Source organism: Panthera uncia, chromosome X (genome assembly GCF_023721935.1).
Source record: "Panthera uncia isolate 11264 chromosome X, Puncia_PCG_1.0, whole genome shotgun sequence".
NCBI lineage: Eukaryota > Metazoa > Chordata > Mammalia > Carnivora > Felidae > Panthera > Panthera uncia.
The window spans coordinates 58,324,086-58,340,629 of NC_064817.1; the positions used below are offsets into that span (position 1 = coordinate 58,324,086).

The window sequence follows — 16,544 nt, forward strand, 5'->3', positions numbered from 1 at the left end:
ACAAAAAAAAAAAAAAAAAAAAAAAAAAAAAAAAAAGAACTACAGACCAATATCCCTGATGAATATGGATGCAAAAATTCTCAACAATATACTAGCGAATCGAATTCAACAGCATATAAAAAGAATTATTCACCATGATCAAGTGGGATTCATTCCTGGGCTGCAGGGCTGGTTCAACATTAGCAAATCAATCAATGTGATACATCACATTAATAAAAGAAAAGATAAGAACCATATGGTCCTGTCAATTGATGCAGAAAAAGCATTTGACAAAATACAGCATCCTTTCTTGATGAAAACCCTCAGGAAAGTTGGGATAGAAGGAACATACTTAAACATCATCAAAGCCATTTCTGAAAAGCCCACAGCTAATATCATCCTCAATGGGAAAAAACTGAGAGCTTTCCCCCTGAGATCAGGAACATGACAGGGATGTCCACTCTCACCACTGTTGTTTAACATAGTATTGGAAGTCCTAGCATCAGCAGTCAGACAACAAAAGGAAATGAAAGAATCAAACTAGCAATAATGAAGTCCAACTTTCACTTTTTGCAGACAACATGATACTCTACGTGGAAAACCCAACAGACTCCATCAAAAGTCTGCTAGAACTGATACATGAATTCAGCAAAGTCGCAGGGTACAAAGTCAATGTACAAAAATAGGTTTCAGTTTTATACACCAATAATGAAGCAACAGAAAGACAAATAAAGAAACTGATCCCATTCACAATTGCACCAAATACCATAAAATACCTAGGAATAAGCCTAAGTGAAGATGTAAAAGATCTGTATGCTGAAAACTATAGAAAGCTTATGAAGGAAATGGAAGAAGATACCAAGAAATGGAAAAACATTGCGTGCTCATGGATTGGAAGAATACATATTGTTAAAATGTCAATACTACCTGAAGCTATCTACACACACAGTGCAATCCCAATCAAAATTGCACCAGCATTCTTCTCGAAGCTAGAACAAGCAATCCTAAAATTTGTATGGAACCACAAAAGACCCCACATAGCCAAAGTAATATTGAAGAAGAAAACCAAAGCGGAAGGCATCACAATCCCAGACTTTAGCCTCTACTACAAAGCTGTAATCATTAAGACAGCATGGTATTGGCACAAAAACAGACACATAGACCAATGGAATAGAATAGAGACTCCAGAATTGGACCCACAAAAGTATGGCCCACTAATCTTTGACAAAGCAGGAAAGAACATCCAATGGAAAAAAGACAGTCTCTCTAACAAATGGTGCTGGGAGAACTGGACAGCAACATTCAGAAGAATGAAACTAGACCACTTTCTGACACCATACACAAAAATATATTCAAAATGGATGAAGGACCTGAATGTGAGACAGGAATCCAACAAAACCCTAGAGGAGAAAGCAGGAAAAAACCTCTTTGACCTCAGCCGCAGCAATTTCTTACTTGACACATCCCCAAGGGCAAGGGAATTAAAAGCAAAAATGAACTATTGGGACCTCATGAAGATACAAAGCTTCTGCACTGCAAAAGAAACAGTCAACAAAACTAAAAGGCAACCAACAGAATGGGAAAAGATATTTGCAAATGACATATCGGACAAAGGGCTAGTATCCACGACTTATAAAGAACTCACCAAACTCCACACCCAAAAAACACATAATCCAGTGAAGAAATGGGCAAAAGTCATGAATAGACATTTCTCTAAAGAAGACATCCAGATGGCCAACAGGCACATGAAAAGATGCTCAACGTCACTCCTCATCAGGGAAATACAAATCAAAACGACACTGAGATATCACCTCACGCCAGTCAGAGTGGCCAAAATGAACAAATCAGGAGACCATAGATGCTGGAGAGGATGTGGAGAAACGGGAACCCTCTTGCACTGTTGGTGGGAATGCAAATTGGTGCAGCTCCTCTGGAAAACAGTGTGGAGGTTCCTCAAAAAATTAAAAATAGAACTACCCTATGACCCAGCAATAGCACTGCTTTGAATCTCCTCAAAGGATATAGGAGTGCTGATGCATAGGGGCAATTGTACCCCAATGTTTATAGCAGCACTTTCAACAATAGTCAAATTATGGAAAGAGCCTAAATGTCCATCAACTGACAAATGGATAAAGAAGATGTGGTTTATATATACAATGGAATACTACTTGGTAATGAGAAAGAATGAAATATGGCCTTTTGCAGCAATGTGGATGGAAATGGAAAGTATTATGCTAAGTGAAATAAGCCAGGCAGAGAAAGACAGATACCATATGTTTTCCCTCATATGTGGAAGTTGAGAAACTTAACAGAAGACCATGGGGGAAGGGGTGGGGAAAAATTTACAGAGAGGGAGGGAGGCAAACCATAAGAGACTCTTAAGGACTGAGAACAAATGAAGGGTAGATGGGTGGGGGAGATGGGAAAGTGCTTGATGGGCAGGGAGGAGAGCATTTGTTGGGATGAGCACTGCATGTTGTATGGAAACGAATTTGACAATAAGTTATCTTAAAAAATAAAAAATAAAACAAAATATAAAATAAAATAAGTGATGCTAGAAAAAAAATAGAATAAAATACTTAGGAATAAATTTAACCAAAGAGTTGAAGGAAATGTAGGAGAAAAACTATAAAACATTGATGAAACAAATTGAGGAAGACACAAATAAGTGGAAAGATTTCCTATGTTTATGAATTAAAAAAATTAATATCCACACACCCAAAGCTATCTACAGATTCCAATAGTATCCTTTTATAGAAATATATAAAATAATCCTAAAATCCTCTTGGAACCACAAAAGTTCCTAATTAATTAAAGCAATTTTGAGCAACAAAAACAAAGCTAGAAGCATCACACTTCCTGATTTCAAATTATATTATAAATTTATAGTAATCAAAACAGTACCATACTGGCATAAAAAGAGACACATAGACCATTAGAACAGAATCAAGAGCTCAAAATACAGTCAACTAATCTTTAGCCATGTTGCCAAAAATACACAGTGGGAAAATGATAATCTCTTTAATAAATGTGCTGGAAAAAATGGATATTCAGACACAAAAGAAAGAAAATGGATCTTTATCTTACAAAAACTCATGTAAAATGAATTAATGATGGGTGCATGGGTGGATCAGTCAGTTGAGCATTCATCTTTGGCTGAGGTCATGATCTCACAGTTTGTACATAGGTTTGAGCCCCGCAGCAGTCTCTGTGCTGACAGCTCAGAGCCTGGAGCCTGTTTCGGATTCTGTGTCTCCCCCTCTCTCTGTCTCTCCCCTGCTTGTGCTTGCTCATGTACTCTCTAAATAAACTTAAAAAAAAGAAAAATAAGTAAAATGAATTAATTACTTAAACAAAATACCTGAATCCATAATAATCCTAAAAAAAAGAGGAAAACTCTTTGACACTGGTTATGGCATAATAATTTGGATTTGGTCCCAAATCCACACATAACAAAGGCAAAAACAAACAAAGAAACAAATAAGCGGGGTTACCTCAAACTATAAAGTTTCTGCATAGCAAAGGAAAAAATCAATACAATGATAAAGCAGCCTTTGGAATGACAGAAAATCTTTGCAAACTATCTGATAAGCAGTTTTTATACAAAAAATATATGTAACTCATACAACTCAATAGCAATAATAATAACAATAACCATATTAAGAATGGTCAAAAGAACATACAAATGGCACACAGGTATTTGAAAAGGTGCTCAACTTTGTTAATCATCAGAAAAATGTAAATCAAAACCACAATGAGATATTACCTCACAACTGTCAGGATGGCTATTATCAAAAAAAAAAATGTCAAAGCATAAACAAGTGTTGGTGAGGATGTAGAGGAAAGGGAATCCTTTTTCACTGTCGGTGGGAATATAAATTGCTACCACCATTATGGAAAACAGTATGGAATTCCTCAGACATTTGCAATAGGACTACTATCTGATCCAGAAATCCCACTTTTAGGTGTACACCCAAAGGATATGAAAACAGGTTGTATGCTGAAGAAACATACGTACTCCCATATTTTTTGCAGCATTATTTACAGTCATAAAGATATAGAAACAATCTATGTGTTCATCAACAGATGAGTGGATAGAGAAAATATGGAATATATGTATAACTGAATATTACTCAGTCTTTAAAACTAAAGAATTCCTACCATTTGCAACAACATGGATGTACCTAGAGGATATTATGCTAAGTGAAATAAGCCAGACACAGAAAGACAAGAACCGTATTATCTCACTTATGTGTGGAATCTTTTAAAAAAAAGTCAAATTCATAGTAATAGAGGAGAATGATGGTTACAGGAACTGAGAAGTGGGAGTTAGGGAAAATGTTGGCAAAAGTGTACAAAATTTTAGTTATATAAAATGAATAGGTTATGGAGACCTAATGAACAGCATGGTGACTATAGTTAATAGTAATGTATTAATAATGTATTGTATTATTAAAATACTAAGAGAATAATCTCAAGGGTGCATCATAACAAAAATGGTAACTATGTGAGGTGACAGATATGTTAGTTCATGTGATAATCATTTCACAATTTACATGTATATCAAAGCATCACATTTCACACTTTAAATATATACAATTTTTATTTGCCAATCATACCTTAATAAAGCTGGAAAAAATAAAATGAATAAAATAAAATATTTAATCCATTAAAAAAAGAAAGAGATAGACATTACATATTGATAAGATAGTCAATACATTAAGAACATTCAGCAGTTATAAACATAGAAAGAGCCCCCAGATATAAGAAGTAAAACTGATAGAACTGAAGGAAAATTACACAGTTCTACAATAATAACTGAAGATTTCAAACACCCATTTTCAATAATAGATAGAACATCTAGACAGAAGAACAATAAAGAATGGAGGATTTTATAACACTGTAAACCAACTAGATGCAACGCACGTATATATAACACTCCACCCAAAGATAGTAGAATACACATTCTTCCCATAAGCACACAGGACACCCTCCAGTATAGACCATAGATTAGGACGCAAAACAATCTCAATAAATTAAAAAAACCTGTAATCATACAATCTCTGACTTCAGTGGAATGAAAGAAATCAATAACTGAAGTAAAACTTTAAATCCACAAATTTGTGGAATTGAACAACACACTCTTAAACAACTAATGAATTAATAAAAAATCACCAGAGACATTTAAAAAATACTTTGAGATAAATGAAAATGAGAAAACAACATGCCAAAAATTATAGGATGCAAAAAAGCAGTGTTTAGAGGAAAATTTATAGCTATAAATAACTATATTATAAAAGGAATAATATCAATTCAATATTCTTTACATCTTAAGGAATCAGAAAATGAAGAGCGGGGCACCTGGGTGGCTCAGCACTTTTAGCATCCAACTTCAGCTCAGGTCATGATCTCGCAGTTCGTTGAGTTCCAGCCCTGTGCCACGTTCTGTGTTGACAGCCCAGAGCCTGGAGCTTGCTTTGAATTCTGTGTCTCCCTCTCTCTCTGCCCCTCCCCCGCTTGCACTGTCTCTGTCTCTGTCTCTGTCTCTCTCTCAAAATAAATAAAACATTAAAAAAAAACAGAAATGAAGAGCAATCTAACCCCAAGGTTTGCAGTGGTAAATAGCATTGGAGCAGGGATAAAAACAAATGAGGAATAGAAAACAGTACAAATAATCAATAAGACAATACCACCAAAATTGTGACTTTGAAAAGATCGACAAATTTAAGCAACTTTTAACTAAATGGAAGAGAGAGAGAGAGAGAGAGAGAGAGAGAGAGAGAAGACACAAATTACTAATGTCAGAAATGAAAATGTTACATTACTACAGACCTTACAGAAACAGAAATAATTATAAGAAAACAGTATAAGAATTGTGTGCCAAGAAATTAGAAACCTAGGTAAAACAGAAAAATTCCTAGAAATACAAAAAGTACCAAAATTGAATCAAGAAGAAAAAAACCAATGAATATACCTAAAATAAGTTAAGAGATTTAATAATCAAAAAGCAATCAATAATGAAAATCTCAGGACTGACGATTTCACAGATAAATTCAATTAGAAGAAGAAATAACATAAGCCCTTCTCAGAATCTTAAAAAAAATAACAGAGAGAGAAGAGAGGAACACTTTCTCTAGCCAGTGCAAGCAGGCAAGAAAAAAAAATAATCAAAGGCATCCAAATTGGATAGAAAAGAGTAAAATTACCTCTGTTCATAGATAGTATGATCTTATATGTAGAAACCCTAAAGATTCCCCCACCAAAACCTGTTAGAAGTAATATGTTAAAGCCAGCGAAATTGTAGGATACAAAATCAACAGACAACAATCAGATGCATTTCCATATGTTAGCAATGAATAATCATAAAAATTAAGAAAACAACTACATTTACAATATTATGAAAAAGAATAAAATACTTAGGAATAAACTTCATCAATGAGGTGAAAATCTTGTACACTGAAAACTAAAAACTGTTGCTAAAAATAATTAGATACAAATAAATGGAAAGACATATCATGTTCATGGATCAGAAAAGTTAATATCGTTAAGAATATTGTTACCACCCAAAGTAGTCTACAAATTTGATGCAATCTCTATCAAAATCCCAATGATACTTTTCTGTATAAATAGAAAATTCTATCTTAAAATTCATATGAAATCTCAAGGAACCCCAAATAGCCAAAATAATCCTGAAAAAGAACAAACTTACTTGTCTCATTTATTTATTTCTAAACTTACTACAAAGATACAAGATTCAAAACAGTGTGGTACAGACACAAAAACTAATGGAGTAGAAGTAGGAGCCCACAAACCCTCACATATGTGGTAAGATGATTTTTGAAGAGTGTCAAGACCATTCAATGGGAAAGATGGTCTTTTCAACAAATGGTCCTAGCAAAACTGCACATGCACATGCACATGCAACATAATGAAGCTGGATCCTTAACGTAAACGATATACAAAAATTAGCTCAAATGGATTAAGTATCTACACATAAAAAGCTAAAACCACAAAACCCTTAGAAGAAAACATAGGGAATAAATTTCATGACATTGGATCTGGCAATCATCTTTTGGATATGACATCAAAAGCAGAGACAACAGAAGTAAAAGTAGATAAATTGGATTACTTCAAAATTTAAAGCTTCTGGGCATCAAAACACTACCAACAGAGTGAAGAGACAACCTATGGAATAGGAGAAAATATTCACAAATTACATACCTGATAAATGTCAAGTGTCCAAGATATATAAAGATTCTTACAACTCAAGAACAAAAAGACAAACAACCCAACTAGTAAATGAAGAATATATATGAATAGCCAAAAAGCACATGGAAAGATGATTGACATCATTAGTCATAGAGAAATGTAAATAAAAACTACAGTGAGATACTACTTCACACCCACCAAGAAGTCCAAAATATACATACATATGGAAAGAAAGAGAGGGAGAGGGAGAGGGAGAGGGAGAGGGAGAGGGAGAGGGAGAGGGAGAGGGGGAGAGAGGGAGAGAGAGAGAGAGAGAGAGAGAGAGAGAGAGAGAAAGAAAAAAGAAAAGAGAAAAGAATGAATGTTAATGTGGATGTGGGAAACTCTGAATCCTCATACATTGATACTGGGAATGTAAAATGGTACAGCTGGTGTGGAAAACAGTTTTTCAGTTTCTCATACAGTTAAACATAAAATTATCATGTGACCTAGCAATATTATTCCTAGGTATATACTCGAATTGAAAACAGATGTTCAAACAAAGAGTTATACACAATCGTTCATAGAGCACTATTCACTATAGCCAAAAGATGGAAAGACCCAAGATATCCATCAAAAGATGAATGGATAGGGCCGCCTGGGTGTCTCAGTCAGTTGGGCGTCTGACTGGCTCAGGTCATGATCTTGAGTCGTGAGTCTGAGCCCCACATCGGGTTCTGTGCTGACAGCTCAGAGACTGGAGCCTGCTTTGGATTCTGTGTCTCCCTCTCTCTCTGCCTCTCCCCCACTCACACTGTCTCTCTATGTCTCTCAAAAAGGAACAAACGCTAAAAAAAATTTTTAAAAAGATGAATGGATAAACCAAATGTGGTATGTCCATAAATGGAATATTGTTCAGGCATAACAAGAGTGCATTCTAATACATGCCACAGCATGAATGAACCTTGGAAACATGCTAACAGAAAGACACCAGACACCAAAGACTACATATTGTTTGATATCATTTATATGCAATATCCAGAAAGGAAGGAAATCTAATGAGATAGAAAGTAGATTAATGGTTGCCAGGATCTGGAGATGGGGGAAAGAGGGAACTATTGTTTAATGCATATGGGGTTTCCTTTTGAGGTGATGAAAATATTCTGGAACTAGATAGTGGTGATGGCTGAACAACACTGTGAATATACTAAATACCACTTAATTATACATTATGAAATGTACACTTTAAAATGGAATTTTAGGAATGCTGGGGTGGCTCAGTCAGTTAAGTGTCTGACTTGATTTCAGCTCAGGTCATGATCTCAAGGTCATGGGATAGAGCCCCATGTCAGCTCACTCTGTCAGCACAGAGACTGCTTGGGATTGTCTCTCTACCCCTCCCCCAGCTCACACACACAAACTCTCTCTTTCAAAATATATAAACATTTGAAACAATGGAATTTTATATTATGTGAATTTTAGCTGGACAAAAATTGTCTCCTTCACACTATTTAGAAAGCCTATAGGCAACTAGAAAGGCTGAGTGGTTGGAAATTTTGTAGGCCTAAACTGGGTGGGATGATGATAAGATTCAGATAAGAACTGCAAATGTCTAACATTTAAGACCACATTTTCAACATTTTTAATTGCTAAAAAGAAAAGATGAGTTTTGGGGGCCTATTTGATAGCCATGATATTAATTTCTCTAATACCAAATACATTCCAGTCTACCACCAATTGTCCACCCAAAATGTGTTTACTAGCTCATTGCATTCTAATCCTCAAAAAGGCTTGGTTAGTGCCAGAAATAGGGCATCCAGGCATTACATCTTATTCCAAACCCAAACTAACTTACTGAATAACCACAAAGTTTTCATCACATATTAGCAGTAACAACTCTGTCTTTCAAGCAGGTTCAGTATGCCACACAAAAGTTATATTCTCAAGGACAGCTCCCAAATTAAAGGGTTTCCCCAAGTGTTACTTTTAATTATCAAAATTAAAAAGAATTGTTTAAAAATTTATACTAGTAACTAGAATAGTTAAAATTTATTTATTTTTAATTTTTTTAATGTTTATTTTTGAGAGAGAGAGAGAGAGAGAGAGAGAGAGAGAGAGAGAATAAGTTGGTGAGGGGCAGGGAGAGAGAGAAGGAGACACATAATCCGAAGCAGGCTCTAGGCTCTGAACTGTCAGCACAGAGCCTGACATGGGGCTCCAACCCATGAGCTGTGAGATCGTGACCTGAGCCAAAGTCAGTTGCTTAACTGACTGAGCCACCCAAGTGCTCCTAGAATAGTTAAAATTTAAAATGACAATATCAGGGCTGCCTGAGTGGCTCAGTTGGTTGAATTTTTTATCTTGATTTTGGCTCAGGTCATGATATGGTCATGAGATCGAGCCCTGTGTTGGCTCTGTGTTGAGGGTGGAGCCTGCTTGGGATTCTCTCTCTCCCTTTCTCTCTGCTCTTCCCCCACTTGTGTGCATTCTCTCTCTCTCTCTGTCTCTCTCTCTCTCTCTCTAAAATAAATAAACATTAAAAAAAATAAAACTAGACCTATCCTAGATCCAGTCATCATGTTACTGGGTGTATACCCAAAGAATACAAAAACTCAAATTCAAGAGATTATATAAACCCCTATGTTTATTGCATTTTTTTCTATAATTGCCAAATATGGCAGCAGCACAAGTGTCCATTGACAGATGAATGGATAAATAAGATGTGATATGTGTATTATTAACATACTATATATATACTGGAATATTATTCAGCCACAAAAAGGAATAAAGCCTTGCCATTTGCAACAACATGGATGGAGCTACAGAATATAATGTTAAGTGAAATAAGTCAGAGAAAGACAAGTGCCATATGATTTCACTCGTATGTGAAATTTAAGAAACTAAGCAAATGAACAAAGGAAAAAAATGAGAGAGACAAACAAGAAACAAGTTCTTAATAGAGAACAAACTCATGGTCACCAGAGGGGAGGTAGGTGGGGGGATTGGTTAAATAGGTGATGGGGATTAAGGAGTGCACTTTTCCTGATGAGCACCAGGTGTTGTATGTAAGTGCTGACTCACTAAATTGTGCATCTAAAACTAATATTACACTGTATGTTAACTATACTGGAATTAAAAATTTAAAAAGAATAAAATTTAAAAAATAGATGATAATGTTTATTTGTCAATTTTTGCCTTTTAGTTAGACGGTTTAATCCATTTATATTTCCAATAATTACTCATAAGGAAGGACTGCTGCCATTTATTTTCTATATATCCTATATCTCTTATGTTTCTCAATTCTTCTATTAATGTTTTCATTTGTATTTAATTTCATTTTTCCTGTGTACCATTTTGGTTCCATAAGTGGAGAAATTTATATCAGTATTTTTCCTAATGTTTGGAAGCTGTTTAAATCTCTTTCATCATTCCTTTTTTTCTACTTTACAACCTAACTTGTTTTACAGTAGTCACAGTATAAATGTCTGATACAGTTATAAACTCTTTGATGAACCTTCTCAAAATACTGTATGAAACACTTTGGTTCAAGGGAGTACAGTTTGACAATAATAATTTAACTATTGTAATTTTTTTCTAGTTGTCTTCCAGAGTATCACTGGGTTCTAATATTATACAGTTTTACAAAATTGAAATAGATGAGTCCTCAGTATCCAAGTTGTTCTTGCTTTTTAATTTTATCACCAGTTCAGATAATGGTTTCTTAGTCTTCAAGGTGTCTATGGTCAGTGATCTTGCAATAGACTATCCTTCAATAGACTATCATTTACCTTAATCACTACGAGTCCTTTTTAAAGATTACCCTGAATCTCTTTTGTAATGGAAAATTATTTACTTTTTTAAAAAATCTCTTTTTTTTAACGTTTATTTATTTTTGAGACAGAGAGAGAGAGAGCATGAACAGGGGAGGGTCAGAGAAAGAGGGATACACAGAATTCGAAACAGGCTCCAGGCTCTGAGCTTGTCAGCACAGAGCTGACGCGGGGCCCGAACCCACGGACCGCGAGATCATGACCTGAGGCAAAGTCGGACGCTTAACCGACTGAGCCACACAGGCGCCCCAAAATCTCTTTTTGTTTTTGTTTGTTTATTTGTTTTGTTTTGTTTTTGACATTTCTACTTTCCTCTGTCTTTAGTCTTTATGGAGTAACCAGTATTCTTACCTTCTGGTTTGGCTGTTGTGGAAGTGTAAATATAGACTTCCAGTAGGTCCAGGTAAAGAACACAAAAATGGCATGGTAGAATATGAGGTAGATAACTGAAATTTAAGAGAAAAAATCAGTGTTTACACTATTTTTGTCCATTCCTAAGAGTTCTGAAAGACATAAAACTAAACAAATTTGTTTTGTTTTCCTATTACCAAGTATTTTCTAGTACTCTTATAAAATTTTAATTCTTAACTTTTTCCCATGAAGTGACAGAAACAAGATGTAGTGCCAAATTTTTAATGAATTTTCTGGAAGTTTCATGTTTTAAAAGTTACCATGTGATTCTAAAGCTAAAGGGGAAATTTCTTTATAACAATGTGAGGGAAGTTACCATCGCCACTCATCATTATCTCTGCCACTGTAGGTGCTAAAAGATGATAATGATATTATTTGCACAACACTACAGTTTACAACGCCATTTCATATTATCTCATTTTATTGTTTCAATAACTTTGTGAGATAGGAAGTAGGATAGGGACAGTTGATTAACTATCAGGAGTTGTTGGTTATGCAAAGTGACACAGCTATTATATAATGTATTCAGATCTTAAACACAGGGTTACTGACTGTAAATCACAAATTCTTTTCAGCAGCCTCAAAGAATACACACTTTTTAAAGAAGTAGTATGGATTCATATTTATTGAAGCCAGTAATTAGAGACATTTTCTTTTTCAGCACTAGAAAGGAAGGTTCCACATGACTGCATAATTGCATCTGGTTAGGGTCACATCCTTGGACTAAGACTGGTGGGGGAATAATCTGCAGTCCTAATTTTACATAAAAATACCAATAAACTTAGTATAAAAATCACAGTGAACTTCCACTTACAACATCAACATGTTTAAAGTCATTATGTAAACAGCACTTTCAACTTTGTTAAACTAATAAAACATGACAGTATCTTCAGATTATATAGTTTTGAAATATCAGTTGTATCTTTGTGATAGCTGTAAAAGTGGCTTCCCACTGCTTAATATTTTATATTCATTGCCTCCTGGATAGTTCTGATATCAGAAATTTCAGTATTCTTCACAAGTTCATTCATTATAAGACTGATGGCCAGTTTACTGATTCATTGTGAGTCCTTGCATTGCAAGGACTTAAGAAAGACTCAAGGGAATGATGCCTCAAGACCAAGTTAATATGGGTAAGCCTCTCACACATTTATGACTAAATTGAAAAAGCTGTACTCTGAGCCCAGTGCTCCTTGTCTTGTGTTCAGTACCTTTTTTATGTGCTTAATTTGTGTCATTAAGAAATCTCACTTTCAAATTCAAGCAATTTAAAGTAAAACATAAAAGTTCACTGTACACATACATCTACCTTCTACTTCCCCATCCTAAGATTAGTACCCATTTATTATTTGGCATGTATCATTCCAGATATTCTGATTTTCATATGTTTATATAAATCTATGAAGATAACATGCATATGGAATTTTTATAATATTTAAAAATTTTTATTGTATATCTTTTGAAAAGCAATACATTCACAACATTCAAAATTTGAAGGTATAAAGTGGTACACAGGAAAAGTCTCCCCTGTGTCCTTGTCTTTCAGCCATCAAGTTTCCCTCCTGGAAGCAACAAATGTCACAATTTCATGACTTCATTCTGTACCCTTTTATGTTTTAAACATATGGAAGTACTGAAACAGGGTGGTTTTCCCCCCACACAAATAGCAGTATTTGCACTGTTTTGCAGTTTTGCACTGATTTCTTTTCCATTTTCTCTAAGTTGGAAATAATTCTACTTACTATAACTTGGAAAGATTGAGCTTCCTCATTCTCCTACAAACAAATGTTGCAGGGAGGGGCACCTGGGATCATGACCTCACGGTTCATGGGTTTAAGCCTGGCATTGGGCTCTGCACTGACAGTGTGGGCCCTGCTTGGGATTGTCTCTCTCCCCCCCCACCCCTGCCCCTCCTCCACTCACACCTTCTCTCTCTCTCAAAAATAAATAAATTAATAAAATAAATAAAATAAATAAATTTAAAATGTTGCATTGGTTTTCATTGCATCAGTGTACCACAATTTGACCAAACTGTTTCTTATGAAAAATATTAGTTGTTTCCTTTTTTCTTGCTATTAAAAACAATGTAATGAAAATACCTTGCCCAAACATAGGCCCTTTGGTAGACACTGTCAAGCTGACATTAAAAAAAAATGAAAAAAAAGCTTTTTTTCCATTGTGGGGGAACCATAGGTTCCACAGGGCCATTCAGGTGATGCTCATGCCAGGGTATTGCAGGGTGGAGCTATGAGGGGGGCAAATGAGAGAAGGGAGCATGGGGATCCTGCTCACACTGAATCCACAGACCTCCCCCCACCACCTGACCACTGCCTCTTTCCTGCTATTGCCCTGTCCACGAACTCTTCCACACTTGCTTCATGGTTGGGCACTAGAAGCTTCCACATGGACACTCAGTGGATTGTGGCTCTCCAGGTCCCACGATCAAGTGCTGGGGTGGTACAGTGAACAAGACTGTGGTTAGAAGGGACCTTGGACATCACCTGCTCCAACACTCATTGCACAGATTCAACTAAGGTACATACAAGGGTCTGTTATACTCTGTCATCTCCCTGGCAGTTTCAGGGCATGGCAGAGAGGATTTCTAAGTTCCATATGTATCACACCACGAACTGGAGGCCTATTCATATTTACAATAAAAATTCACTTGGGGAAGGGAGAGGGAAGATAGCAGTGCAGTAGGTGGACTCTAAGCTCATCTCATCTCAGGAATATAACTAGATAACTATCAAATTATCATAAAGAGACCAGAAATAGACCTGAAGACTGACAGAACAAGCTCCACAGCTAAAGGGTGAGAAGAAGCCATATCAAAGAAGGTAGGAAGTGGAGAGACATGGTTTAGGGGAGAAAAGGATCATGGGTGCTGTGGAGGGGAGGGAAATGTGGTCACAGAGAAGGGTTATAGAGAGCTTTGAGCACATAGGGGGATTCAAAAGAAGGTTTCCCCAAAAACCATTGGCTTGGAAAATGACGTGGGCCTAATTTCATGAGTTCTTGAAACCAGCAGGGCTTAAACCTTGGAGTTTTAAAGGTCAGCAGTCTTGGATGGGATTGAGCCTGGAGGACACTGTACTGCTCTTGGACAGAAGGCAGAAGCTGGGGGTGGACAGCAGGGAAACAGCAATCTGAAGAACAGTGGGCACACAGTGGGGAGATTATTTACTCTACTCGGAGAACATCCCTGAGATGCAACATTCAGAGACGCCTCTCCAGGAACAAAAGTCTTGGATGGCGCTCTATCCCTCCTCTTCCCTTCAGCATAAACACAATGCCACCTGCAAGAGGCAGTACGGAACTGACACTGGCTGCCTAATGTGCTTACACCAAGCCCCATACTGCTGCACTCTTGTGGGACTGCCCTTTGCAGTCACGCTTGCCTCAGGCATGGCAGGCCTTTCTCCAAGAAAACCAGTGCAAATTCCTGCCCACACCACATGTCCTTGCCAGAAAGTTCTGAAGGACCTCAGTTCTGGTGGAAGAGTTGTCAGATTTCATTTCATAAGCAGACCCGGAGCACATCTAGTTAAAACTCACCACATTCAGACCAGAGACCAAACACTGCACACACCCGGGCAAGGGGAGCCTCTGCAGACTGGCCTGAAGGAAGTGCAGACAAAACACAACAGCAGAGTACAAGCAGCACACACCAAAGACATTCCTTGAGGCAACAGCCCTTGGCATTATATGACCTATTCTTCATAAGGCCATTGCTTTCAGGAGCAGGAGACATAACTGGCTTTTCCAACACACAGAAAAAGGCAGAGACATAGACAGAATGCCAAGACAGAAGAATTTCTCCTAAATGAAAGAACAAGATAAGGCCATGGCCAGAGATCTAAATAAAACAGATATAAGTAACATGACTGATGGAGAATTTAAGGAAACAACCATAAGAATACTCACTGGGCTTGAGAAAAGAAGACATCAGTGAGACATGTACCACAGAGATAACAGTTAAAAAAAGAATCAATCAAAGATGAAAAGTACAATAAACAGGCTTGATGCAATGAAAAGCAGGCTGGAAGAAGCAAAGGAATTAATTAGTAACACAGAACAAAATAATGAAAATAATGAAGCTGAACAAAAGAGAGAAAGAAGATGTATGCAACATGAGAATAGACTTAGGGAACTCAGTGACTCCATCAAACATAATAACATTTGTATATGAGTCCCAGAAGAAGAAGAGAGAAAAGGGGGCAGAAAATTTATTTGAGGAAATAATAGCTGAAAATTTCCCTAGTCTGGGGGAAGAAACAGATATCCAGATCTAGGAGGCAGAGAGAACTCTCATCAAAATCAATGAAAGCAGGCCAACACCAAGACATATAATAATTAAATTTGCAAAACATAGTGATAAAGAAAAAATCGTAAAGTGGCAAGACAAAAGAAGTCCTTAGCTGACAAGGAAAAATCCATAAGGCTAGCTGGAGACATCTTACCAGAAACTTGGTAAGACAGAAGGCAGTGGCATGATATGTTCAAAATGCTGAAGGGGAAAAATCCGCAACCAAGAATACTCTATATAGCATGGCTATCATTCAGATAGAAGCAGAGATAGAGTCTCCCAGAGAAACAAAAACTAAAGGAATCTGTGACCACTAAACTAGCCCTGCAAGAAATATGAAGGGGACTCTTTGAGGGCAAAGGAGAAACCAAAAGTGACAAAGATAAGAAAAGATCAGAAAAATCACCAGAAACAATGACAAAACATGAATAAAGTGATAATAAATACATGCCTACCAATAATTACTTTGTAAATGGACTAAATGCTGAATAAAAATACATAGGGTGTCAGAATGGATAAAAAAAGAAGGCCCATCTATATGCTGTCTACAAGAGACTCATTATAGACCTAAAGACACCTGCAGATTGAAAGTGAGGGGATGGAGAAACATTTATCATGCAAATGGTTGTCAAAAGAAAGCCAGAGTTAGGGAGGGAGGCAAACCATAAGAGACTCTTAAAAACAGAATAAACTGAGTGTTGATGGGGGGTGGGAGGGAGGGAGAAGTGGGTGATGGGCATTGAGGAGGGCACCTGTTGGGATGAGCACTGGTTGTTGTATGGAAACCAATTTGACAATAAATTTCATATTAATAAAACCTAATTATTCCA

General features: G+C 36.5%; 1 protein-coding gene across 1 annotated transcript in view; it reads right to left on the reverse strand.

The window, feature by feature from the left end:
- Positions 1 to 16,544, reverse strand: part of ZDHHC15 (zinc finger DHHC-type palmitoyltransferase 15) — a 184,074-nt gene that overhangs the window by 69,435 nt on the left and 98,095 nt on the right. Inside the window, exon 3 of the mRNA XM_049644682.1 lies at positions 11,349 to 11,443. Coding sequence (XP_049500639.1) covers positions 11,349 to 11,443 — 95 coding nt within the window. The remainder of the gene's footprint in view (positions 1 to 11,348; positions 11,444 to 16,544) is intronic.